We start from the raw sequence: 26286 nt of genomic DNA on the forward strand, positions 1-26286 counted from the left end.
ATGTGACTGGTTCCATTCTTTTAAGGAGGGAGGGGAGAGCAAGATATGAGGCCTCTGGAGGCTGGATAAATTAGGAGGGTATTGTTCTCAGTATGAGTCACAGTGTGTATTTACTCCCAGGGAAGGGGCTAAAGTTCCCATCGATGTTTGGTAATATTTAACAGGACGGTTTTGGGTGATGTGGCTCAGAAAATAAACATGAGGAGATAGCGGCACCGTCCACGGTGGCCCAGATACCTACAAACAGTTCCTGGCACCTGCTACAAGTCCACAGAGACGCCACACAGAGGTGAGTGGGATAAACAAGAGTTTAGTTTATGATAACTTATTCAGTTTTATTCAGTGAATTTTAAGGTAGCATTGTCAGTATCTGCTGCAGACTTCAGTTGTGAGTATGCATTGGGAAAGAGACTGCAGGTGCAATCTCACTTAGATCTTTGAGTTCTATTAACGGGTAGTTTTGTTCCTATTTGAGCAGCTGTATGTGAAAATGACAAAAGTATAGTGAGAAATGGAAACTCGTTTTCACAGTTATTTTGGAATTTACCTCCCATTGACAATGATTGCATAATATACAGTGGGTTCTAAACGGAAACATTTTGAATGATAATGAGTGATTAAATTATGTGCTGCGATCACTGTGTATGATCTTTGACCTGCCAATTTTAAATTCTACAATTATGAAAACATTCACAAACTAATTACTTTAGTTTCGTTTTTTTCTTGAAAAACGTATGTAATTTTAATGTCTAGTGTGTCATTTGTGACGTTTCACTGACTAAAATGTAACTGAGGTAATTTTCCCTTTTGGAAAAGATTAGTTGTGTACTAGAGCAAATACAATTGGACCCTGGTGTATATGGCATGCATGTATCGATTATATACTATTACTAATGTGTAGAGAGACAGACTGTCTGTAATAGATGAGTTTACTGTTTGCCTCACTTTCTGGTAGATTCAGAAGGGAACAATGGCCTGACTGTTAACCTGAAAAGCATGGACAACCTTGTCCCGTTGATGCTCTCTCTACTACTGACATGCATGATTCAAGGTGAGGTTTGTCCGATACAAAGCACAGCAGAGGCTTCATTCTATTATTTAGTCTATAAATCTTAACTAAAGCAGCACTAAACCAGTCGTCTTTATCATAATGTCATAATCAATGCCTCAGCAGGTTGAATAGTGTATTTTAAACCATCAGAAGTGACCCCATGCTCATAACCTGAAAATTGTATCATCCGTATCGCCATCTATTTAACGCCAACACCCTTGATATTAAACCCACTGCCAGTCTAATTAGAGGCCCAAATCATCTATCTACACTCGTGATTAATTTTCCTCAAAATGGCCATGCGTTCTTGTTCGCAGTAAGATATAGCCCAGTGGTCGGGGACTTCAGAGTCACTGGTTCATGTTCCCAGTCGGTACCCAGATGATTATGTTCATTACTCTGCCATTCTCTGATTACAATGAAAAGAACAGAGCTGTATGGGCTGGCCTAGATATTTCTCAGACCTCATTTCCTAAACGGATACATAATTTATGACTCCACATGCTGGCTGTAGCAGCTAAAGCAGTTAGCTCTCCAAACAAGTTATATATCACCCTGAGTGCTCTGGCATAAACCTATTATTTCATATTCCAAAGTTTCCACCCTGACCGTTAATATTCACCCCCTTTTCCCTCGATTTGTCAGTGATGGGGAACTATGCAGGCTCCTCTGAAATTCAATTGGGGAAGCGTGCGTGTGTGTGTGTGTGTGTGTGTGTGTGTGTGTGTTCACGCGCGCAAAGTGTGCATATATTATGTGTGTGTTCACATGTATATGTGGTTGTGTACTCTGTGTGTGCGCGTGCGTGTGTGTGTGTGTGTGCACATTCGTGAGTGTGTGCATGCGTGCACACGAACGTGTGGGTGTTCGAGTCCACAGTGTGTGGCTTGTGTTTGTGTGTAATCCTTCCCAGTGCCAGAGGGGTCTAATAGATGGCTCAGGGCAGGTTATAATGGATCGCTTCGCTCCTTCGATGATTCTCCGTCTCATTCAGTCTTAATCCGGTGCACAGCCTTGTGGGGGTTTTCTCTTTAGCTGTGTAAGTGTTTACCCCAGTAGGGTGATGATGCTGTGGCTTACTGCTGAAGGCTACAGACTCATTTGCACTGTGCTTTTTGGTCTGGGTTTTCCCCCTAAATCCTGCTTGCCCTGATTCCTCTTGCCAGGTCAAACCCAATCCTCCCATCTGGATGATGGGACAGATTAGGGGTGGGCAATATATCAATATCATATTGATATTGTGATAGGAGACTGATATCATCTGGGATTTTGGATATCGTGATATGGCGTAAAGGTTATCTTTTCCTGGTTTTAATCACTTTATTTTATACTTTCAAAATATATTTTTTTTTTTCTAAAAGCAGTAAATGTAGACAATCTTCTTGATCAACACTAATTAACACAGTGAGCTTGTAGATCGGCTAGTTTCACTATTTTTAAAAAGGTTTTAAAAATTAAAAAGAAAACGATATTGTGACAATATGATATTATTGTCACAATATCGATATTGAGGTATTTGGTAAAAACTATTGTGATATTACATTTTTTCCTTATCGCTCAGCCCTAGGACAAATAACAGCATCTCTCTACTGTCTGCCTCTCTCTCTCTCTCTCTCTCTCTCTCTCTCTCTCTCTCTCTCTCTCTCTGACTCATGCTCAGTTATTTCCCCCTGCCCATTCTCTTTTTGATTCTTTAATCTTTTTCTCGTTCTCTTCCTGACAGGCAGCGTAGTGGTTTTATGTTCCAGTGCCTGATTCCTTATTTCTCTTCATCCTGTTAATCTGTCATATTCGCTCACTCTTCTTTCACTTTCCTTTTTCTTTTTCTCAGTCTCCTGTCTTTCTCATTAATGCAGTCGTCTAGAAGTGGCGTCGTGCACAGAGCCTTTTTTCACCCTTTTTTCTTTTTTGGAGAGCCTATTTGACGGAAAGTGAGTGATGAGGTCAGAGCCCTTTCCAAAATGCTCACTCAGTTTGCTCAGTGTCTTGTGGAAGCGGTGCAACTCTTTATCACGCTGCTTCTCCTTTTCATACAAAGTCTCACTCTTGGCTCACTCTTGGCACTACAAAAGCAGCTGTCCCTAGTTGAAAAGAAAGAAAGAAATAGAATGATTACTGTGCTTCTGAAATCTACACGGTAAAATCCTGAGTGTTCATTTAACTCTGAGAAAATTACCCGGACACTTTTGCACTTTCAAAGTTAATTTAGCACTCAAGATTTTACTCTCTTTGCACTCCTGCCATCTGGTAGGAGGTTCAAGAGCATCCGGGCAAGCACCAGCAGCAACAGTTTCTTCCCGCAAACCATCAGAACCCTGAACACTTACCATACTGTACCCAAACCCAAAACCATAGCACTGAATAGCACTTTTGCTGTTCCCAAACTTTCCCAATTAAAATGTATGTTTATTCGCGTTTTTTTTGTGTTAACACAGGAGATTCCGAGTTCGGCCTATGGGGGGCACATAACCTCAAAGTCCGCAAATACTTTGAGTGCACATATCCCCGGGTATGGTCTATAAAACTGATTCTGATTCTGTTAATACCCATGTTATGCAGCTGAGGTGCGTCTGGAGCCCGGAACGCTGACAGTCCTGCGTGGCGAGGAGGCCCGGTACACCTGCAGCACCTCTGAGCAGTGGACCGTGATGGTGTGGATGGTGAACGGGGCCTCGGTGCTGACCGTGTCCAGGGAGCATGGTGCCCTGCCTTCCAACAACCCCAACGTGAAGGCAGAGAACCACTCAACCCCTAAGCGAGCTAGCTGGCTGTTTGTCCTCAGCAACACAGAGAGGAGCCACCAAGGGCAGGTGACCTGTGACCTCCAGAATGTCCAGCAGAAAACAGCAACCCTGTTTGTACAAGGTCTGTGCTTTTTGTCTATGTGTGTGTGTGCGTGCGTGCATGTGTGTGCGTGTGCATTTGTGTGGCTGGCTTTTTCACCGTGACAGGAAGACAAAGAGAAACTGTATAGTGCGGCTGTAAAGGGATTTCAATTACCTTCTGCAGAGCTAGTTTCTCTCAAGGATAAAGTCGTTTTCTCAAACAAGAGTATGCAAAGGAATAGGCGTGAATACGCACGCACGCACGCACGCACGCACGCACGCACGCACGCACGCACGCACACGCACACGCACACGCACACACACACACACACACACACACACACACACACACACTGAGCTATAGAAACAAAGCAGATGGAAAGTGTCTTGAAAAAACAACTGCAGAGCGAAAGTGCAGAAACATGCAGAATCCAGCCTTGAACAGCACCAGGTAAAATGAGATGGCATACACAAAAGCGGTGATGTCAACCGCCCACACTCTTAACTTTTAACATGTAGGCACTAAAGTACACAGAGGCAATAAAAACCAACACCATAATGCTTTGCCTCCAGCCTTGAAGCTGTTCTTTTCTTAATTGGCAGCTTTTTGTTTCAATTTGTATATGGGTGGGCTTGTACATTCTGCACAACTTTCCTGTACAAATGACAGCATTCAGAGTACAGAAATGGACCCAGGTGTATATCAGGGGTTTGAAGTTCTTTTCGCCTGTCCGGTCTAGTAGGAGAACTGCTGCTCAGGCATTTTTGAATAGGTCCTATGACATTGTTGATGCCAGGTAGCGGGGTGGTTGTGGGATGGGATCGATCCGCGTCCAGATATAAATACCAAATGGACGGCACTGGACCTGATGCCAGTCAGGAAGCATGGAAAGATTTATAGGCTGCTGCTATGGTCCCCCTGATACCCCTCTCCTCTCCTCTCCTCTCCTCTCCTCTCCTCTCCTCTCCTCTCCTCTCCCCTCTTCCTAATACACCTATAGCTTTTCACTTTAGTGTCTATTAAACAGATGTAGAAATAATGCTTTCTTTTTGGACTTGCTAATGGTTGCTAATGGCTAGTAGTGTAGTTAATCTCTCTGAAGCTTTGTTGTGTTTCTATCATTTATTGTACATTATGCAGACACTGTGCCAAATGGGAGACGCAGTGTGGAGACTGGCTGATGAGAATGCAGTTCTGCTGGGGTTGTTATTTCTGAGTTGAAAGCCTTAAGTTTCATGGTGTTGTGTATAGTGAATCAGTTTGGAAGCTGTGCGCCTTTTTAGACCAGCATTTTATGCCGCCTGCCTGGCTAAACATTCGTTGATAGTAATTATAAGAGAGAGAGAGAGAAAAAGAAATGGACCGCTTCTGAGGAAAGATGCTGAGTAAGTCAGATAAATCAGTGTGTATACTGTTCATAACAGCCAAAGTTGTGGTGGGTATAATATTGGGTAACATTATTATTTCCGTATATATGAATTGAACAAATGCAGAATTACTTCTTCAGAAATAAGGACAAAATGTTTGAGCCTAAGGCCAGGTGTAGACAGTTCGTTTTATGGTCCCTGTGCGGGGAACATAAAAATATTGGCTATACTGACACAGCACAGCCTGAGCTCTTATGGGAATGGCATGCATCAAAACAGGTGACAACTCATTCAATGCTTAATGATTTTTTGCTCACATGCTTCGACCTGTGCCTTCTCTGACCTTATTATTCAGCTAATTTCCCCGATACAGTCCCTAAACTGAAAGCTCAGCTAAAGAAAAAAAGAAAACAAGAAACGTCTCCACTGCAAAAATGAGAGGCAACAAAGGCAATGACCCATTGCCTCCAATATATTAGAGAGAGGGCCTCCGTTGCCTCCAAAGACACAAATCCACATTGACGTATGCGGCCATTAACAGTATACGTACAGAGGATCAAGCCGTGCTGAGGTCGAGATGCACAGGATCTCGATGGCCTGACACAGCCTTTGAATTAATCGCACATCTTGGCTTGCCCAGTTAACAGTCAGCAACTCTGCCTGTGATTTGTGTACTGCGGACGCAAATATACGGCTGGAGGAGAGCCACAAATCTGCGGCGGGGCGGCTGACTCCCCGCGCTGTCCTCCTCGCCGTGTCCCTGCCTTAATTGTCCAATGTGAATGGGATGTAAATACGCCCACGCGTGCACTCTCACTCCTGAAGCCCCTGTCTTGAACACACACACACGCACGCACGCACGCACGCACCCGCACACGCACACACACACACACACACACACACACACACACACACACACACACACACACACACACACACACACACACACACACACACACACACACACACACACACACTTCTGATGAACAAGTCTAGTATGACAAGTATGATTGCATGGGCTGTCTATGTGAATGTGCAGCAGTGGAGGAGGAGGGGGGGAGGTGATAGTGAGTTTTTTTTATTGATTGAATACTTTATTAGTCAGAAATGTAAGCAGCACGAGGTACAGTCAGACATTAAAGGCTAAAAGGATAACACATAAAAGTCCTGGGGACTCGTTCGTTTCCATTGCGGTCCTATGTATTCAATTCATCAACATAGCATATAAAAAAACAAGAAATGATGACGCAGTCATATTAATACCAGGTTGCTCTCTCCAGCGTCCCCACACGGAACCAAATGGACCCGCGGTCCTGTACCCTTTCGCTCGTGGAGTAACAAATCGCTGTTGGAGGCGGCGCTGTGTGTGTGTGTGTATGGGTGCATCCACACATGTACGTTAAAGTTGTTCTGTGCAAATTTCCCAAAAACGACTTTTAGCAGCCTCTGCTGGTCATTACCGTCACTGCAGGCCGTTCGTTTATCCTCTGTTACCCAGAATTCCATTCGTTTTCACCGGAAGACGGAAGTGTTTCAAAAAGCGTTCTTTTAATTGTTTTTATACGATCTGTGGATCGTTTCTCTTAGCCAGTGGAGCTTTAGTTACCGTGAGCTGTGTTTTCTTTTTCTGTTTTTTTTTCGTTCTTCAAATCATACAATCTCTTAAAATCAGCGTGAGTTTCCTTTTGTTATTAGCGCGGTAGTTCCTGGCCAAACAGGAAACCGGCGCGGTAGTTCCTGGCCAAACAGGAACCCGGTGGATTTCCGCTTCCTTTTTCCGGCCAGCTGACGTAATTTCCGAGGGAAAGTCATGCTCGACAGCGTTCAATAGAAAATATATAAATAAAAGGCTTTCGGAGGTGAAATTCATGGAGTGGGTGTTGTGAAACATTTGCCACTTACAAAAGATATACAATTTAACTTTAGTTTTACTGAAAACGTTACCTAGTATTACTTTAAGTTGTCGTACGGAAGTCGGAAGTCCCATCCACTCCCATGTTAAGTTAAAAAACGGAAGTACCGTTCCGGTTTTTCCTATATTATTTGTGGATGCACCCTATGAGGAGTCAAGACAATAGTTTGTTTGGTGGCGACGACGACCACACAGTTTCTTTTAAATAGTTGGTTTGGTGACGACGACCACACTTTTTCTTTTTTTATAGTTTGTTTGGTGACGACACTTTTTTTTTGTTCGGGGCTATGATCCCATAGCATGGGAGGACGCCCGTCGTTCAGAGTATGGGGAAGTCTCGGGGAAGTCTCCCCATTGGCTTAAAGGATTGAAGGACAGCCAATGATGAAAAGGTTGCTAGAAAGTGTTTAGAAAGTGTTTAGTAGTTGATCAGTCTCTTCCTAGACCAGGCTGCAAGCAACCTGGTAAGAATGACACGATAATGACATACTGTTTATCAAAGGGGAGTGAATGTGAGGAGAAGGAGGTGACAGTGGGGAGGTGCACAGCGACATATTTTATATCAGAGAGGAGTGAATGTGAGGAGGAGTGACAGTGAAAAACTGCAGTGGTGGAAGAAGTACTCACATATTTTACTTAAGTAAAGGTAGCAATACGACAGTATGAAAATACTCTGTTACAAGTAAAAGGCCTGCGTTCAAAATGTTACTTGAGTAAAAGTACAAAAGTATTGGCATGAAAATATACTTAAGGTATCAAAAGTAAAAGTATCTAAAATGTTTGAAAATAGCAGATCTACAAGCTCACAACGCGTCGCCATGCGACTTGTGAGCTTGTAGATCGGCTATTTTCAAATAGCCTAGATATAGATTAGGGCTAAAGTGGTTAATGTATGTTTTATAATGTAATAATAATTTATATCTGCAAAGTAACTAGTAACTAAAGTTTTCAGATAATTGTAGTGGGTTAAAAGTACAATATTTGCCTCTGAGATGTAGTGGAGTAGAAGTAAAACTATTGGAAATTGGAAATACTCAAGTACAAATACCTCAAAATTGTACTTAAGTACATTACTTGAGTACATGTATTTAGTTACTTTGCACCACTGGTGAACATACACAGTAAAAGCCTGTTGTTTATTTAACTAAATTGACCCTTGATTTTATGTTTCACTGCATGTTTGACATAATATCACGTTTCACAATTTAATTAAGGAAGGATGTTAACTACATACCCGAGGTCTCTTGAGGATGAGACCTCAGGCCTGAATGAGATTACCTGCATAAATAAAGGTTAAATTAAAAACAAAATAATAATAATAATGCCAAACTTTTACTCCCAAGGGAGTAGGCTATTATAGGAGGCTATGGGAGTTAAATGATCACTAAGGTTTTTACTCTGTACCTTCGGTGATTGGGCTGTGCTGCTGCTCATGAGAATAATGAGCAGAATAATGAATGAATAATAATCAGAAATATAGCTGCAAGCAGCGATAATACGGGGCCAGTGAATAGAGAGAGAGAGATACATGGAAACGGAATAGATTGAAGAGAGAGAGAGTGACATGGAAACAATAGATTGATGAGAGAGAGAGATGGAAACATAATGGTTTGATTGGACATCTCAACCTACTGCGATTAACAGGATTCGAACTCTCAACCTTCAGACTAATAGGCTGCAACACTACCTATAGTGCTATAGCTTTGTCCAGGCTGATATTGTCTGTTGAAGATCATAAACTCTTGCCTTCTTTCATGAACCAAGCCCCTGTTTCACTAACACCAAGATCACTCGTTCACAAACCATTTACCAATGAAGAAATTGTACATCTCCTCAGAACCAAAACTAGTGAAAGTAGCCGATCTACAAGCTCACAAACCATGAAAAGTTGTGAGATTGTAGATCAGCTATTTTCAGAATGAAGTATGTCATACGTTGAAAAAACGTACTCTCAAATAAGCATTTCAGGTTATCTTTACCATTTGCACATGTATTCATTGATACAGTCATGTTGTTTGCAATTCAACTTAAATTAAGTCTGCATCAAGTGAGGCTTGAACTGGCGACCTTGAGATTGTGAGGCATTCATTGAAGGGAGACGCCATTGGCCCAACAGACAAGTAACTGAAAAAGGAGATCACACAGATGATACAGTTTCACGCAAATAGCTGAAAATCCTGGGTTTAAGTGTTTTTCAAAGTTTCAAAGAAATGTGAGTCTGCATGTATGTTTTAGGCACAGATGAATAATTTTCATAAAACTGTAATAGTTAAAATCTATCTCCTCCTGGGATTTTTGAGCAATCTGCACGAAACGTTTACCACTTGAACTTTGGACCACTGCCTACAAAAATTTCCAACGGATTTTCCATAAGTGAAAAAATGCAGAAGTTAGGAGCCAATGACTGTTTTTCATATAATTCAAAATGGTGGGCGATCTAAAGGTCAGAGGTCAAAAGTCAGACCACGAAAGTTGTCGGGCATGAAGAGACGCATGTGTGTATCGAAGTTTCATGGTTGTAGGTCAAACAGGGCATGAGTTGTACCTGTTCAAAGTTGGCACTTTCAATTGAGTGCTATAGCGCCACCCTTTGACGAATGAGTGTGAGAATTATTTCTTGGTAGTTTTTCATGAGCATCTACCATATGGTCGAGTTTCGTAAAAAGCGTATGCACGGTTAAGCCAGAACTGGCAAAAACAAGTATTTTTCAAACTGCTCAAAATTGCGGAAAATCTAAGGGCGGAGCTTAATGGTCAAATCGATACGTGTGTTCCTCATGAGTCAAGGCACATGTGTAAGCATGTGTAAGCCTGTTTAAAGTCTGCCTTTTCAAAAAATTGCTATAGCGCCCCCTTTTGGCCAATTGGAGTAAGATTGGTTTCAGTGATATTTGGAATGACCCTGTACATTTCTGCAAAGTTTCAAAGAAATGTGAGTCTGCATCAAGGGGCAAGGCTGAGATATTTACGATGAGGCCGACAAAATGGCCAGAGTGGCGCTGTTTTACCCTGCGCCGACCTGTGAGTTCAGAAAGAATTTATTTTAGCGCAAGTGAATGGGTTTTTTGACAAACTTTAGACTAGATTTTCTTACTGTAATAAAAATTGTCATAAATTCTATATGCTTCCAGTCGCTAGTTTAAAGTCTCCTTTCAATCATCAGGATATGCGTTTTGCTAAATTATGGTTCTATTTATTATAAAATTGACGATAAAGTAGGCTATTCTCTAGGAGGGGCGGGATGATTTGATTGACACGCTACACAACCAATAGCATTCATTCCCCGCCCCCCGCTCTTGATTGACAAGTTACCCAACCAATAATGGTCTGAACTCATTCTGACGCGTATTGAAAGATGGCGGACCTACAGTCTTGCAGCAAAGGATTCATTTTCGGTCTGTAGAAAGCAGCGGAGGGGGTTTGTCCATCTCATTTATACAGTCTATGGTCTGCATGTATGTTTTAGGCACAGATGAATAATTTTCATAAAACTGTAATAGTTAAAATCTATCTCCTCCTGGGATTTTTGAGCAATCTGCACGAAACGTTTAGCACTTGAACTTTGGACCACTGCCTACAAAAATTTCCAACGGATTTTCCATAAGTGAAAAAATGCAGAAGTTAGGAGCCAATGACTGTTTTTCATATAATTCAAAATGGTGGGAGATCTAAAGGTCAGAGGTCAAAAGTCAGAGTGTGAAAGTTGTTCAGCATGAGGAGACGCATATGTGTATCCAAGTTTCATGGCTGTAGGTCTAACAGGGCATGAGTTGTACCTGTTCAAAGTTGGCATTTTCAATTGAGTGCTATAGCGCCACCTTTGGACGAAAGATTGTGAGAATTATTTTTTGATCGTTTTTCATGACCATCTACCATATGGCCGAGTTTCGTAAAAAGCGACAGCGCGGTTCAGCCAGAACTGCGAAAAGTGGCAGAAGAAGAAGAAGAAGAAGAAGAAGAAGAAGAAGAAGTGACAGAATACTGCCAATAACAATACGTGTACAGAGCAGAGCTCTGTCCCCGTAATAATTCACACCCACATGTGCTTGTGCCCCCCCCCCCCACATACACACACACACACACACACACACACACACACACACACACACACACACACACACACACACACACACACACACACACACACACACACACACACACACACACACACACACATATACACACACACATATACACACACACACACGACATACACACACGACACACACACAACAGCAATGCAGCAGAGAAGCGTGTAGAATAATACCCATCAGAGCAGAAGGCTGTACCTCTCCCAGATTAAACGTCGCACTCAACGCAGCAATTTCCCCTCCGAGGGCTTCTGCTGACGAATCACTGCCATTAGCAGGACGGGGGGGGTGGGGGGACAGGGGAGCTGGGTGGGTGCCCCTCAATCCCCTGCATAGTCACGCACGCACGCACGCACGCACGCACGCACGCACGCACGCACGCACGCACGCACACACACACACACACACACACACACACACACACACACACACACACACACACACACACACACACACACACACACAGAGCCACGTTGTTGCCGCAGCCCAAAGGGGGCAGGACTTCCCTGTGCCTGTGATTAACGGAACCTTAGGAGACCTTATTCCCGAGAATCACTTATGGACCTTTTTGGGGTGGAGTTGCAGCAGAGTTGCTGAGGTTGTAAAGAGTGCCTATCTCTATTCAGATGTAGCAATCAGGCTGTGATTGGCTAGAGTCAGCCCTCCATCGGACGATGCAAATGGCACGGCTGGTCCTACTCCAACCTTTGCCGGCATCGAGATTTGCTAACAGCAGCTAAGACTAGTATCACAAAAGGCCTGACTGTTAATTTAAGTGTAGGAATCAAGGGCCCAGGTTCCTGCTTTGAAATTGAGTCTATATAGGAAGTAAAAGTTCATATGAATGGCCCGTAGGTTCGCTGTTTTACCCCTGCTGGTGTCAGAAAGAATTTTTCTCCATTCAAAGGGGTGGGTTTTTAACAAACTTTAGACTTGATTTTCTTACCTTAATAAACATTGTCATAAATACGACACACCACCTGAAGCTCAACCTGGACAAGACCGAGCTGATGTTCCTCCCGGGGAAGGGCTGTCCGCACCGAGACGTGGCCATCACCATTGATAATGCTGTGGTGACGTCAACTCGGACTGCAAAGAATCTGGGTGTGACCTTGGACGATCAACTGTCGTTCTCGCCAAACATTACATCAGTGACACGCTCCTGCAGATTCCTCCTCTACAACATCAGGAGGATTCGCCCCTTCCTCACGGAGAAGGCAGCCCAGGTTCTCATCGAGGCTCTTGTCATCTCCCGCCTGGACTACTGCAACTCCCTCCTTGCTGGTGCTCCGGCATCTGCCATCAGACCTCTGGAGCTTGTTCAGAAAGCTGCGGCTCGTCTGGTGTTCAACCGCCCCAAGTTCTCCCACACAACTATCCTTCTCCGTTCTCTACACTCCCCGTAGCGGCTCACATCCAGTTTAAAACCCTGGTGCTAGTCTATAGACTAGCACCAGGGTTTTAAACTGGATGCGAGCTCCTTCTTACCTCCGGGCTATGGTCGATGCTTACACCCCTGCCCGACCACTCCGGTCTGCCACCTTGGGGCGACTGATTGCCTCGTCACTCAAGGGTCCTTCTGGCCGATCTACACGGTCACAACTTTTTTCTGTTCTGGCCCCACAGTGGTGGAATGAACTTCCCACTAATGTCAGGACAGCAGAGTCACTGCCCATCTTTCGCCGAAGGCTGAAAACCCACCTCTTCAGGAAACACTACCCTTCCTCTTTGCCTGGCCTACTTGTTGTTAACTAGTTGTACGAACTCTTGTTTTATTGTTGTATTGGATCTTGTTTAGTCGATACACTTATTTGATTTAGCTTTTGCTCATTTGATTTTGCTATTTTGTCTCATCTGTTTAAGAAAGTAGGTAGCTGATATATTGCACTTTTACCTTAGCGCTAGGTATACTCTTGGTTGCTTGTTTTTGCAGAAAATGCACTTAAGACTTATGGTGATTAGTAGTTTTGTTCCCTACCTATGTTAATTGCACTTATTGTAAGTCGCTTTGGATAAAAGCGTCTGCTAAATTACTGTAATGTAATGTAATGTAGGAGTGGCGCGATGATTTGATTGACAAGCTACACAACCAATAGCATTCATTCCGGTTGCGCAGGATATGACGCGATATGACGCGATATTGAAAGATGGCGGATTTGAAATTCCTGAACAATCGACTTCATTTACGCTCTGTAGAAACCAATGGCGTCACTTTGTCCATTCATTTTTACAGTCTATGGTAGGAATAGACCTGTAAGGGTACAATTAGCACTTGAGATTTTGCCGTGTATGTCCTTGAGCCAGGGTGTTTCAGAATAGGAAGCTGCCGTTAAGTTAATCATTATCTTCATGATGATGGTGAATCCGACATCAAATGAAGGCCTCCTTGGGGGAATATGGGGCAGGCATTAACACATACAGAGCGTCCAGGGCGTTTTGCCTAAATCAACACAGACATGTCATTTGGTTAGACAAAAGCGCAGAAGCTTCTGTAATTATCTCTCTGTCTATAGCAATTGTCTGTTGCATCCACTGCCTTTCATTCTGACAGACAATAGACTTCACATATGAGATATCACCCAGGCCTCTAAGTGGCTTATTTGGCGGGCAGGGTAGGAGATAGAGGGGGGAAGAGAGAGGCATTTGTTAGCCAGTTGAGACTTTGAGACAGATGATCAATCACTGTGGGAAGAATGCAATCTGTCCTCTGCAAGTGAACGGGCTCAACTGAAGAGGCTCTGTTCATTTTAGGGTACATGGACACAAAAGTGCATGAATTTTAAAGCACGGCATCTCTTTTGATGAAATTCATCAATTCTCCCCCATTCTTGTCTACATTCATAAACTCAGACACACGAGCATATGCAGGGATTCTTTCCTTTTTTCCTTAGCCATAGCCTCTGTTGCAAAATGCCCAGAACATAGTGATAATGAACCTTTTTGAATTTTTTTGAATGTTTTCCTTTTTTTCTCCTTTCAATTGGCCCCTGGTGGCCTCCACTTTGAAAACCACTGAGCTGAAGTCTTCAGAACTTGCTCACATCAACTTTGCTATGTGTTTTTCATTCAGAGAGGGGCAGTGTGGAAGTCTCAGGGGGTAACAGGACAGCTCTGAGGGGCCAGTGGCTCCTCTTTGAGTGTCAAGCAGAAGGATGGTTCCCATATCCCCGGCTGGCATGGCTGCTGAATGACATAGAGGTAGGTAAAACATCGCTACATCAATCACACAACCTGGAACCTCCCATTCATTATACAGTATGATATTAATTTTCTGTTTTAGGCATTTTGCTAAATCAGATCAACGTACAGTGCAACAGTAGGATAAGATTTAAATGTTATTACATTCCTGTCTTCATGTTGAATTTTCATGTATGAGATACAAGGCAAAAAGGGTTTCATCATCATCATCATCATCCTCTTCTTCCTCCTCCACCATCATCATCATGATGTAGTCTCCCCATTAATGTAGCACTTACTTTTTTCCCATTTTGGGGAAAATCAATGAATCCCCATGAATGTGACATTGTCAGTTTCATATAGCTAATGTACTTGAAACCTCTCAAACCCTTAAAAACCACAGGTACCTCAGTTGTCACTAAATTATCTAACAGGAGCACTTTTCAGTGGTCATAGCAAGCACTGCAAATGTATCCTTTGGCACGTTTCATGCTAAACGTGGATTTTTTAAAAAGTTGTCAATACGTTTTTTAGCACATAAAATTCATAAACTATACAGTTGTTTGTCATACTCAACATGTGTCATGCTGTTTTTATAATCATCTCTTTAATCATTCTATGTCATAATAATAATGTGTTGGCTGCCTGTACTGTGTGGAGGTGGACCAGGGTGAATACAACGTCAGCAGTGAAGTGTCTGCAGATGGCCTCTTCAGTGTGAACAGTAGCCTCAGCGTGCATGCAGCAGAGAGCTCTCATGTGGAGTGTCTGGCCTCTGTGTCTGCTCTGCATCAGCCTCTGACCAGTGGCGTTCGCCTCACCGTGGGTGAGAGAGTACTCTTTAGAAAACACAACGCGAGCTGCACTGGTCTAGACTCCACACATGCACATGCACAATGCATGCATTGCACACACACACACACACACACACACACACACACACACACACACACACACACACACACACACACACACACACACACACACACACACACACACACACACACACACACACACACACACACACACACACATGCATGCGTGCACAGGCGCACGCACGCACGCACGCATACAGCTCTAGTTTATTAGTTTCTTAATTGACACCACTCTTTCTTTCTTTCTTTCTTTCTTTCTTTCTTTCTACAGTAGCTCAACCTACCATAGGGACCTCTATAACCTGGACCTCTATTAATTGTACAACCTAGGCCGCACAATTAATAGAATTTCAATGGTGATCAGGATTTTGTCTTCCCACAATTAAATGAACATGATCGTCAAAGTGTAAACATTTAAAGCAGTGCTCTGTTGATTTGAATTACTGTAAATCTTTGGTATTCATTCTGAGATGTACAGAATTTTCAGTATAGGTGGAAGAATTGTATTAGTACGAATGTACAGTAGCAACATGAATGTGAAAGCAGGGTTATGTTTATGTGACAATGTAAAAGAAAATCAATAATCAGTGAATAATCAGTGAATAATGTTAATTATGATAAATAAACGTGATCTCAATATTGATCAGAATAATCGTGACAGTGGTGTAAAGTAACTAAGTACATTTACTCAAGTACTGTACTTAAGTACAATTATGAGGTATTTGTACTTTACTTATTCCAATTTCCAATATTTTTACTTATACTCCACTATATCAGAGGAAAATGTTGTACTTTTACTCCACTACAATTACTGTATTTGAAAACTTTAGTTACTTTGCAGATATGCATTATTATATTATAAAACATACATTAATCACTTCAGCCCTATATTATACATAGGCTATTTGAAAATAGCTGATCTACAAGCTCACAACGCGTCGCATCGCGAAGCGTTGTGAGCTTGTAGATCTGCTATTTTAAAACATTTTAGTACTTTTACTTTGGTACGATGCCAATACTTTTGTACTTTTACTCAAGTAACATTTTGAACACAGGCCTTTTTACTTGTAACAGAGTATTTTTATATGTGGTATTGCTACTTTTACTTAAGTAAAACACTTGAGTACTTTTCCCACCACTGAATCGTGATAATAATTTTGGCCATAATCGTGCAGCAGCCCCTACGGGTACAACCTTTACAATCTGTCGTACAACAGTGTCGCGCTGGAAAAAGCCAAGCTCAGGCTTTCAGCGTATATACCAGTAGCATGCAGTGTTTCATTCAGCACTTCTCCAGTAAGAGAATGATGTGACCTTGCGTTTGCAGTGGCAGAGGTGCTGCAGGATGGAGAGGGAGACGACTGCACTGTCCTGTTGGCACTCACAGCCACCCTGGCCGCTATTGTCCTGCTGCTGCTACTCTGCCTCTGCATTGTCCTCCTCCAAAGACTGACTGGACAATCTAGTAGGTAGAGCTTTTGTTCAGATTTTTTTTTTAATATATACAACTAAGAGAAAGATATAAATCCACCCCCCCCCCCCCCAGCCACTTTGTTTGGCAGGAACAGTGATTAAAGTATAATAAAGAAGTCAGGCGTACAGTGACTTGGCATTGCCCCTCGATGACATTCAACAAGGACTCACACTCACAGTTCTTTTTTTGGTGTTGTTTGAAACAAAGATAGAACATTGGCTGTCAGCAGAAACCTTGAATTCAGCTTATTCTCTCTCTCTCTCTCTCTCTCTCTCTCTCTCTCTCTCTCTCTCTCTCTCTCTCTCTCTCTCTCTCTCTCTCTCTCTCTCTCTCTCTCTCTCTCTCTCTCTCTCAATTTTCTTTGCAGTGTGTAGCCGCACCACTTTCAAACTGCCGTTCCTATATTGGGCATGTCATTATAGACGTAAATTATTAAAAACAATCTTTAAAATGACAAAAATAGCAACCATGTGATACAGCAAAGTATAAAATAGGGCTTACGTTGCTGGACGGTAGATAAGTAGACTGACCAGCAGGTGAAAAAGCTTAAATCAGTACAACACTCCTACTGCAACTGAAATGCCCTTGAATAAGGCATGTTATCTTTGGCATGACAGAGTGCTAGGGCAGTTAGAGGTGAAGAGGCATGCTCCAGGATACTTTAGTTTAGAAAGATGGACATGTTGGGTGTTAGATGGAATCAAACCTGTGCCCTTCCATTTAGGCATCAATCCCTCTGAACAGCAGGCCATTGTGATTCCCACAATGTGACCTTTGACATGTCAATTAATGGATGTTATGTAGGTTAGCTGGTATGTGAACTAGTATAGCTAAACAGCAGGAGAGTTTTAAACCTACACAACCCTGTAACCAGAATTATAACACGATGACCTGGCTTTCTGTTACTTTCTAGCTTTGGCCTCAGCCTGGAATGGAGTGAACAAGAAGGACCACAACTAAATCTATTCTATGAAGTTGTTCAAGTCTGTCTGTGGGTCATATGGCCGTGCCTGGCGCACAGCCCCATATATGGCCATGCATGACGTCACAGAATGCGTGTGTTTGTGTCAGTGTAGATCACGGTTGTTAGGCAACGCTTTCTTTCTGTTATCTGTGACATCAGACCAGAGTTCGATCAGAGAGAGAGAGAGAGAGAGAGAGAGAGAGAGAGAGAGAGAGAGAGAGAGAGAGATGCAAAACAACAAGCCACTGTCGGGCTGTCGGGCCATAGATTAGTCTGTGGCCGAACATCGTCATCATGTTACTGTCAAGGTCAATTTAGCAGACATACAAGTAAAACCCTGCCAACTGCACGGGTGTGTTCAGGACTTATTCCCTCTCACGGAGGTGCAGAAAAGCGCTGTGAACTGTAGTTTTCAGCTGTTGTCTTTGCGTTGTGTACAGGAGCAATGTTTAACACCTTTTAACACCTGACGTCTCCCAGTGTGATCATCGACACAGTCTGTAATAGTCGGGTCAAATCAATTTGGTGTGTCAGGGCCTATAGACTGGCCTCCAAGTACTCTGATAATGGTTTGATGTCACTGCCCTAAACTGGTACTGGCCAGCCTGTTGCCTGCAAAAGTCATTCGTCCCAAACATGGAGTTCCACATTGCTCTGGACTGTCCCTAAGTACTCTGATGGTAACTGATAGATATGTTTTGTGGACCAGATTGATATGATCTAGAGATATCGATCTAACCAGTCAAATTAATATAGTGATGTCTTTTTGGGCCTGTACTTCAGTCTTTTAAAACATGCTTTTTGTAACTCTACTATACTTTCTCTACCAAGGCCATGTGGTAACGGGTAGTACACTAGTAAAGAAAGAAAGAAAGAAAGAAAGTGAGAAAGAAAAAGGGATGAATGAGCGTATGTGTTGCGATGTTGTGAAGAGTGTGGATGTTGCAGAGACGTTTCTGGTATGTCAAAGTGAGGGGGTCTTCCATAGTGTGGCTTTGATAATAAAAGGTGGCCTTGAGTCATGCGTCTAGAACCAACCGTAATCCCTGGGTCTGATTTGAGACCAGTGTAAATCTCAGCCTCAATTTGGAGCTCAGGGATTACCATACAGTCCTGTAGCAGGTGTGACCTCTCTGGTACTTCACACAGTCATTATCTTCAGTGTTCATTTAACTCTCAGAGTGTACAATGGAACCTCAAGGACCCCCCCCCCCCCCCCCCCCCCCACACACACTTTGAGATCCAGTGACCTAATGATTGCAATGCGCAACTACAAATGTGTGCTCAGTGGGGCCAGGAATATAATAATATAACAATACTTACACCAGTTGTTATAATAATACTTAGCCTACACCAGTTGTTTTCAAACATTTTGTGCCCAAGGCCCACCGTTGGCCAAGTCAAACTGCAAGCAAGTCAAAATAAATTTAAATTTGCTGAATAAATAAACAAATAAATATGACATGCACAAAATAGGGACACCAGGTTTAAAGTGGTTAAAGTATTTTTTATGGTATGGAGTTTGCCTTTGTATTGAGAAATGACTGCATGCCAAACAATTACTGATATGGTCATTTAAAAGAACTAATAACTTTGTAGTTGTCACAAAATTCCAAGGCACACATTTGGCACACCGTTTGTGAACCACTGACTTACGCTGTCCGATGCATTTTTTGAGAATTTGAAAAGTTTGGAAATGTTTTTAGTCTTTGAATTTTGGGAAATGAACAGCATTTTTAGTAAACTAGGTTTAGTAAACCGATACGACCGGTATGTATGAGTCATAGTTTCGGTACCCATTGTACCCATCTGTCCTTGTCCCTTTTATGGGCATATCGGGTTTGTTTATGGTCATGCCTGTGTCATAGCGACGTGGTCAAGCCTATATATGGTATTATCAGGTTATGGTTATTTCAGTCAGAGTGATGTGGCCATGATCCGCCCTCCCATTAGTCATAGGAGCGTCGTCTCTCTCTCTCTCTCTCTCTCTCTCTCTCTCTCTCTCTCTCTCTCTCTGGTGGCAGATTACAGTCTCTCTCTCACTAGTAGATCCCATATGCCAGACAGACAACTTCTGCCCGGCTAGTTGCACTCCATAACCTTGCAAACACATATACCATATAGCTTGAAGGGACAGTGAGTCTGAGAGTATGAGTTGACAAAAATAAATTGGTTGTCAGTGTCAGTGAATGTTCTTCGTTGGCCTACTGGCAGACATGAAATATGATGCTGATAGTGCAGAATGTGAAACAATAGCTGCGTACTGACACACACAATCAAACAAACAAACAGACAGACAGACAGACAGACAGACAGACAGACAGACAGACAGACACACACATATACAGGAGTGAAAACAATAATCTCCGCTCTTGGCCATCGCCTTGGTAGAGATAATTATAGTGGAAATAATAATGAGGATAAAATATGGTCATTGTATTAACTTTGGACAACATGTCAGCAATGTTTTAAAACTGTAATATTCCTCCCTGCAGACATAACTGTTTATGTCCCACCTGGGGCAAAGCATGCCATCTGCACCGTTGTTATTGTTGTGATTTCACTGTTGACAGGAGGTCCTTGGGCAAAAGCAAGAAGCCTGATGAGGTGATAAAACTCATTAACAATCTGCACCGGCTTCTGTTGTAAAATTCAAAACTGACCCGGGGCAGTGGCATTAGTTCAGGACCCAAAACTAATAAATGCTGGGGCTTTAACAGCTTTTGCAGTAGCACATTGATACTGTGGTCAGTGCAATGAAAATATTACAATTAGTGATTGATCACTTCTAATGCTCATGCTCACAAGGTCCATGTCTTTTTATTTTCAGAATCAAGTCAAATCGAGGCAATAAGGTAAGGCTCTAATGACCATGTTAATTTGGAAACAACACAGGCCATGGATATTTCGACTTTCATCAAGCTGGCAATATACATTTTGTTTTGTTCTGTTGTGTTCTGTTGCATGATGGTGTCCCCTGTCGATAATAGCGCTATTTTTAAAGAGTGACGCCATCATGCAACAGAGTATAAATCAGGCTTCAGAATTTGTTCTTCTCTCAAATAATATTCAGCATCAATCCCAGTTAAATGCACATAAGTCATTCATAGCTTTGATAGTTCCTTTATAAAAGAAAATTGAAGAAAGGAATTTGAAATTACTCACATTAAATAGCCATTACGTTTTGTAACAACTTCATCAGACATGAATTACTGTTGTGCTTTTAAGAAGCTGATGTACATCAGTCAGCATTTTAATAAAGAAATCCATTTTTATGTCTTTCAACTGAGCAGTAATTGAGCTCAGTGGTTTAGTTGGCTTGAAGCAAATAGCATGAATAATGAAGACATTAATTCTTCTGAAAAGTGCATTATAATTAAAACAAAGCACAAACATAGGAGTAGACTTCTGCTCACAAATAGTGTTGTGTCTGACAAGGTGGCTGTGCATGATCCAAGGTAAAGGTTATCCTTTCCATTGGACGATTCCTTTGGGCTTTCACAGATTCAACCAATCAGTGAGCGGGAGACGCTCGGTTGCTGAGGAGACGGTCGGTAATGTCAACTTGGGATACTCTGTTGAGGCCCTCACAGGTATGAAAACAATCTACTGTCATTCCTCATTTTTGAGACAAAGTTGTTGCAACACCATAAGAAATCTACGAATATGCTAAACATGTTCACAAATCGTTGCATTATGAGCTTTTATATCTGCTATATTCACTGAATGTCCGCCCCCCAGCATAGGAACACTAGGGGTTATGTAGTTTATGTAGTGGTTAACATGCATGAACCAAGTGTTCCTCAACTGTTTCCTCAGACATGTAGTCCAGTACCGTTTGGCCCAGGCAGGCCTGCTCTTTTGTTCAGTTGCTGTGTGGCAGTGATTCTCACAGTAGGGTCCGGGGACCCCCCGGGGTCGTTGAGGTGGTTCCAGGGGGTCCCCAGCACAATCAGTCTGACCACTTCAACCCTATTTTATACTTAGGCTATTCAAAAATAGCCTATCAAGCTACAAGCTCACAACGCGTTGCATCGCAATGTGATGTGACCTTGTAGAACGTGTAGATTTTGTCTCTTTCTCACAACACCTTTTTCAGATGGGGGTCCAGGGCCAAATGCATAATATCAATTTAGGGGTCCTTGACATGAAGACGTTTGAGAAGCACTGCCGTATGGAGGTAAGAGACGAGGTCACGTCGGGCTAAGTGTCTCTGTTCCTCACAATGCAGATGCTGGCTACAATGAGCTCATCAGGGTGACCTACAGCCAGACGGACTCAGTCAGCACCCACAAGGTAAGAGGAGAGTGGAGAGGAGCATAAAGGCACTGGCTGGAAGAAAGAGAAAGAGAAGGGATATGAGAGAGAAAGCAACGCAGAAACGGGCAGAGAGGGCATTCAAAAGAAGCAGGGAGGGAGGGAGGGAGGGAGGAGACGGGGGGTGGAGAGTGAAAGGCAAAGAGAGAAAGAGAAAGAGAGGTGCGTGGGATAATCCGGAGCTGAATAATGCAGTCAGTCAATCATTCTGCAGCTGGAGACGCCGCCGCCTCCTCCCATATTGATGAGAACAGGAGGGGAGCGCAGAGCACTGCCACAGACAGTGTTGCCAGATTCTGTGAAATAAACAAGCAACCAGGTCTAGGAAAACCAGCCCAAAACAAGCGACTATGGGCCACATGCGCACTTTAACATACTGTATACATCAGCTATTTGAAAATAGCAGATCTACAAGCTCACAATGCAACGTGTTGTGAGCTTGTAGATCGGCTATTTTCAAATAAAATCTTGCGGGGAAATTATAATAAGCAGATCTGGCAACCCTGGCCACAGAGCCTGCTGCTGGTCCTCTGTCAGACTGCTTGACATCTCCATGTCAGACAGCTCTGTGTATCCATTACTGCATAATCCACGGGAGAATGGAGATTTTAGCGTTTTAACAATGAGGCTTTTTAGTTACATTATGTTAAATCCGCATCTATATGGAGCACTGAGGTCTGACCTAGACGAAGCATTTACTACTCATCTTCAGTAGAAACATTTCATAAAGGCAGATTATCAGCACAATTGGGTGTTTATGCAGATGTGTGGGGGGATATCATTGTTGCATAATAGTAAATACTGCAGTAAATCTAGAATAAGTGGAACTCCGTAGACTCAATTGAGGTCCATATTGTTTAGAAATGCCATGCACAAAGCTGTACATAATGCTGCCTATAACTGTATGTGTTCTGTGTTACTTTTGTTTCGGACATATTTTATTGACAATGATCATATGCACAAAAGTAATTTTTTTTTTTTTTAAATTAATACAAATATATTATATAATATCTGAATAATAAAATATGTATTTAATCCATATTTAGGGAAAAAATCACACCCTGTGTAAAGAGAGTGGTGCCTTTGATGAGCCCCGTATTGATGTTGTCATCAATGTTTGTTTATTGGACATACATACTGTACATACATACGGACGGACACACGGACAAAGTCAGATATAGGAGTGGTTGGCACCACTCAAAAAGGTTCAGTTTAACCAAAGGGACTACGTGATCTCTCCACAGACAGTTTCAAAAGATAAAAACTGCTAAAATAACAATAACAATATGGGAAATATAGGACCTGCTGCTACGCCACTAAAGTATGGTTATCATTAGGTCCAGCTGCTATTCAGCCAGCTCATTATGGGGGACTTAATGGTAACAATAGGAGCTGATGGGTTTAAATCTTGCAGGAGTATAAAAACAAGTTCTTTCCCATACAGCTTGTGAATCTACATTGTTACAAAGTCGGTGGGGCTTTTCCTCTGGTGCAATAGCTGTGTACATCACTGACCTTAGAAAAATAATTGCAAAGCTATTCGGGTACCATATTGTTTATGATCCAGTGAACCATACACATTTTAATAGGTGATACTGTCTCCTTCACCCTGAGCCACTTGAGGCTGATAAGAAGAGCGGGGAGAAGCTGTGTTCTGGGGAGGAGTTTAAGGATCAACCTAACTAATTCATTTTGAGAGGTCTGCAGCTTCTTTTTCAAGATCTTAGGGATTAAGATAAAATAGAAGTTCACAGTGCTTTCTGTGCACATGAGCAACGGCTCCTGGCTGGAATTAATTTGACGAATGTAATCCTGTCAATGTTGATGAGCTAATTGTGCCTCGAAGGAATGGCTAAACCTGACACGTAAATGATTCATCGATTGGCGCATTGATTCCTGGCTAAAATGTCGATGACCAGTGCTGTGTCCTCGGTGCCTAATAATGAAAGCAGGAAGGATATGAAAAATACAATCTCTTAGACCGGTTTATGCCCTCACTTCCCAATTACCTCTTATGTGCAGTGTCTCTGTGCTGAGGTCACAGGTTCAGTTTTGCCTGTCTTAAAAGTAATGGGCCTGTTTTTTTGTTTCAAGACGGGTTTATAGTACGATGTCCAAAGACATGTCTCAGTCAATACAACCAGAAGGCAGCATCTACAAGCTCACAACCCCTCGTGCCATGACGCATAAATTAATTTATTTTAATTGCCTAACATAGGGATGGCAGGTTCAAAGTGGTAAGAAAAAAAAGGTGTTGTTGCTAGAGAGAACATTTCAATAGATTCTGAACCCATGTTTCTGAGTCTGCTGCTGGAAGAGTTGGCCATCTACAGTATATGGCTTTAAAAAAAAAGGCATTGTGAATCACTGTTATAAATCAAACAGGAGCAGGTCCCTCTCAAAGTTGATGGGAAACTATTCAGTTAGGTTGGGGGTCCCTGAGTCATATCTTCCAGGGGCACAGAATTGCAGGCAGTGCTCCTGAGTAGAGGACTATGATCGAAATCCCCATTCCATAATTCACGTAGCGGAATCAATATATGGTATCAATTGGACACAAATCACAGGTTGATGTATTGATTTTTTTTTAAATATATGGTCGACGCAGATATTTTTACATCAAGACATAATTTAACACAGAGACAATTGTCTCACTAACCAGACTTTAATCTTTTATGTTCCAGGCCCCTGATGTTGTGTCTTCCAGTAACCTGTCCCTTCACTCTCAGAGTCAAGCCCAGGTGGACCTGAGAGAGGAGATCTCCAAGACCGTCAGGAGAGTAACCACAGTCTGAAAGTGTTTGTGATAATAAGACACCACTGGACTTTTCAATCGCTAAAACAAATTCTATTTTGTAATGTATGACACTACTTGTTTGTGTGTTTTTTTGCGTTATTAACCTTGTTACATGACCTACAACAAAACCCAGTTTCAGGATGAATACACTAGATCAGTAATAATTTTAATGAATTAACTACTTTGTTGTTGTTGTTTTTTTTGTTAATGTTTTTTTTTTTTTTGGGGGGGGGGGGGGGTTATGTATGCCTCTTGCACTGTTTGTGTTATTTGTAAAAGCAAAATCAATTTGGATTTGTCCATTGTCTGGCCTATGTAGGATTAATAGGCTGCCCCCCTTCTCTCTCTCTCTCTCTCTCTCTCTCTCTCTCTCTGCATGCATGGGTTGTGTACATGGCATATCATGGTGTGATCCAGCAAGGTCAGTACTTAATGCAATCAATAAACTCTGGATTAAAAAGAGACCATAATAATCCCTTAGAATTTAAGAGAGGACCACAAAGTGAATCTCTGAAACTCCCGGCTGACAATGAGATAGAGATATTTACCACTTGAACCATAGCGCCCTAGCCTGACACTCAGCCTGAATTTTCATTTCGTTTCACTCCATTATTCAGTCTGAAAGCCCTCTCAATGCAGCCGATTGCTGAGATGGGGGCGTGGCCAACGTTTTTTTTTTTTTTTCAAAGACTCTCTGGCGATTGGTTCATACTGGATTATCCCGATTTGTCGTACAGATTTTCAACCGAGGCTGAGACCTATGAGAGCGTCACCAGACCAGAATCGCCTGAACATATTTTTTTAATGGGCGTGGCTAGCGATTCACGGGCTGGAGCCAGGCTAATAGCGCCCCCTATTCTGGGTTGAACATTGTCATGTGTCTCACGCAAAAATAAAATGTCCAAAGTCACATTGTCTTGTGACTCACGCAAAAATAAAATGTCCAAAGTCACATTGTCTTGCGACTCTTGGTCACACTCTTGACATGGGAACAGCATGATCTTTTCAATAAGGATAAAGGCAATTTTACCGGAGGTGGCCAGCAGCATGAAGAGATGATATAGGCAAAAAACTAATTTTCCTCCAAAAATTACTTGACGAAAGGGTGCATGTGTCACATTCCGCATCCCTTCTCATCTGAAACTCATCAGTTCCCAGGTGAATCTCATTTGACATTAGAGTACATGATTTCTCCTGCCTGCCAATCTCGACATCATGACATCACAGGTAGCTCACACAATCTGCTTTTGAAATGCCAAATCGATAGGGGAATCTAGTACTCATCTGTGGCACAAACTCTTTAATAACATAACATACGTTACAATCAATCTACATATTAGAATCTAACATTTCCCGGGGGTGCCCGCTGGCCTAGCCGTCCATGCGCATACCACATACGCTGGTAATCCACGGATTCGACTCCCGATCCCGACGT

At 42.4% G+C, this 26286-nt stretch overlaps 1 protein-coding gene across 2 annotated transcripts; it reads left to right on the forward strand.

Moving 5' to 3' along the window:
* Positions 1-179: 179 nt before the first annotated feature.
* On the forward strand, positions 180-25117 carry igsf5b (immunoglobulin superfamily, member 5b). 2 transcript variants are annotated; one of them, XM_084064793.1, is made up of 10 exons: positions 180-293; positions 956-1051; positions 3611-3916; positions 14318-14445; positions 15085-15250; positions 16627-16764; positions 20568-20592; positions 21242-21330; positions 21969-22033; positions 24739-25117. In XM_084064793.1, exons 2-10 carry the CDS (start codon positions 997-999, stop codon positions 24847-24849), a joined length of 1083 nt encoding a protein of 360 aa, XP_083920919.1. In that variant the 5' UTR covers positions 180-293; positions 956-996; the 3' UTR covers positions 24850-25117. The 2 variants fall into 2 exon arrangements, with proteins under 2 accessions (XP_083920919.1, XP_083920920.1); XM_084064794.1 differs by having other exon boundaries at positions 184-289.
* The last annotated feature ends 1169 nt before the right edge of the window (positions 25118-26286 follow it).

This window comes from Gymnoscopelus microlampas (genome assembly GCF_963454915.1).
Source record: "Gymnoscopelus microlampas genome assembly, chromosome: 8".
Classification (NCBI taxonomy): Eukaryota; Metazoa; Chordata; class Actinopteri; order Myctophiformes; family Myctophidae; genus Gymnoscopelus; species Gymnoscopelus microlampas.

Coding starts and splice junctions, on each gene's coding strand:
- igsf5b (XM_084064793.1), top strand. CDS start 997: ATGGACAACCTTGTCCCGTTGATGCTCTCTCTACTACTGACATGCATG. Junction 16,765..20,567: donor AAGACTGACTGGACAATCTA/GTAGGTAGAGCT, acceptor TTTTATTTTCAG/AATCAAGTCAAATCGAGGCA. Junction 22,034..24,738: donor ACTCAGTCAGCACCCACAAG/GTAAGAGGAGAG, acceptor TTTATGTTCCAG/GCCCCTGATGTTGTGTCTTC.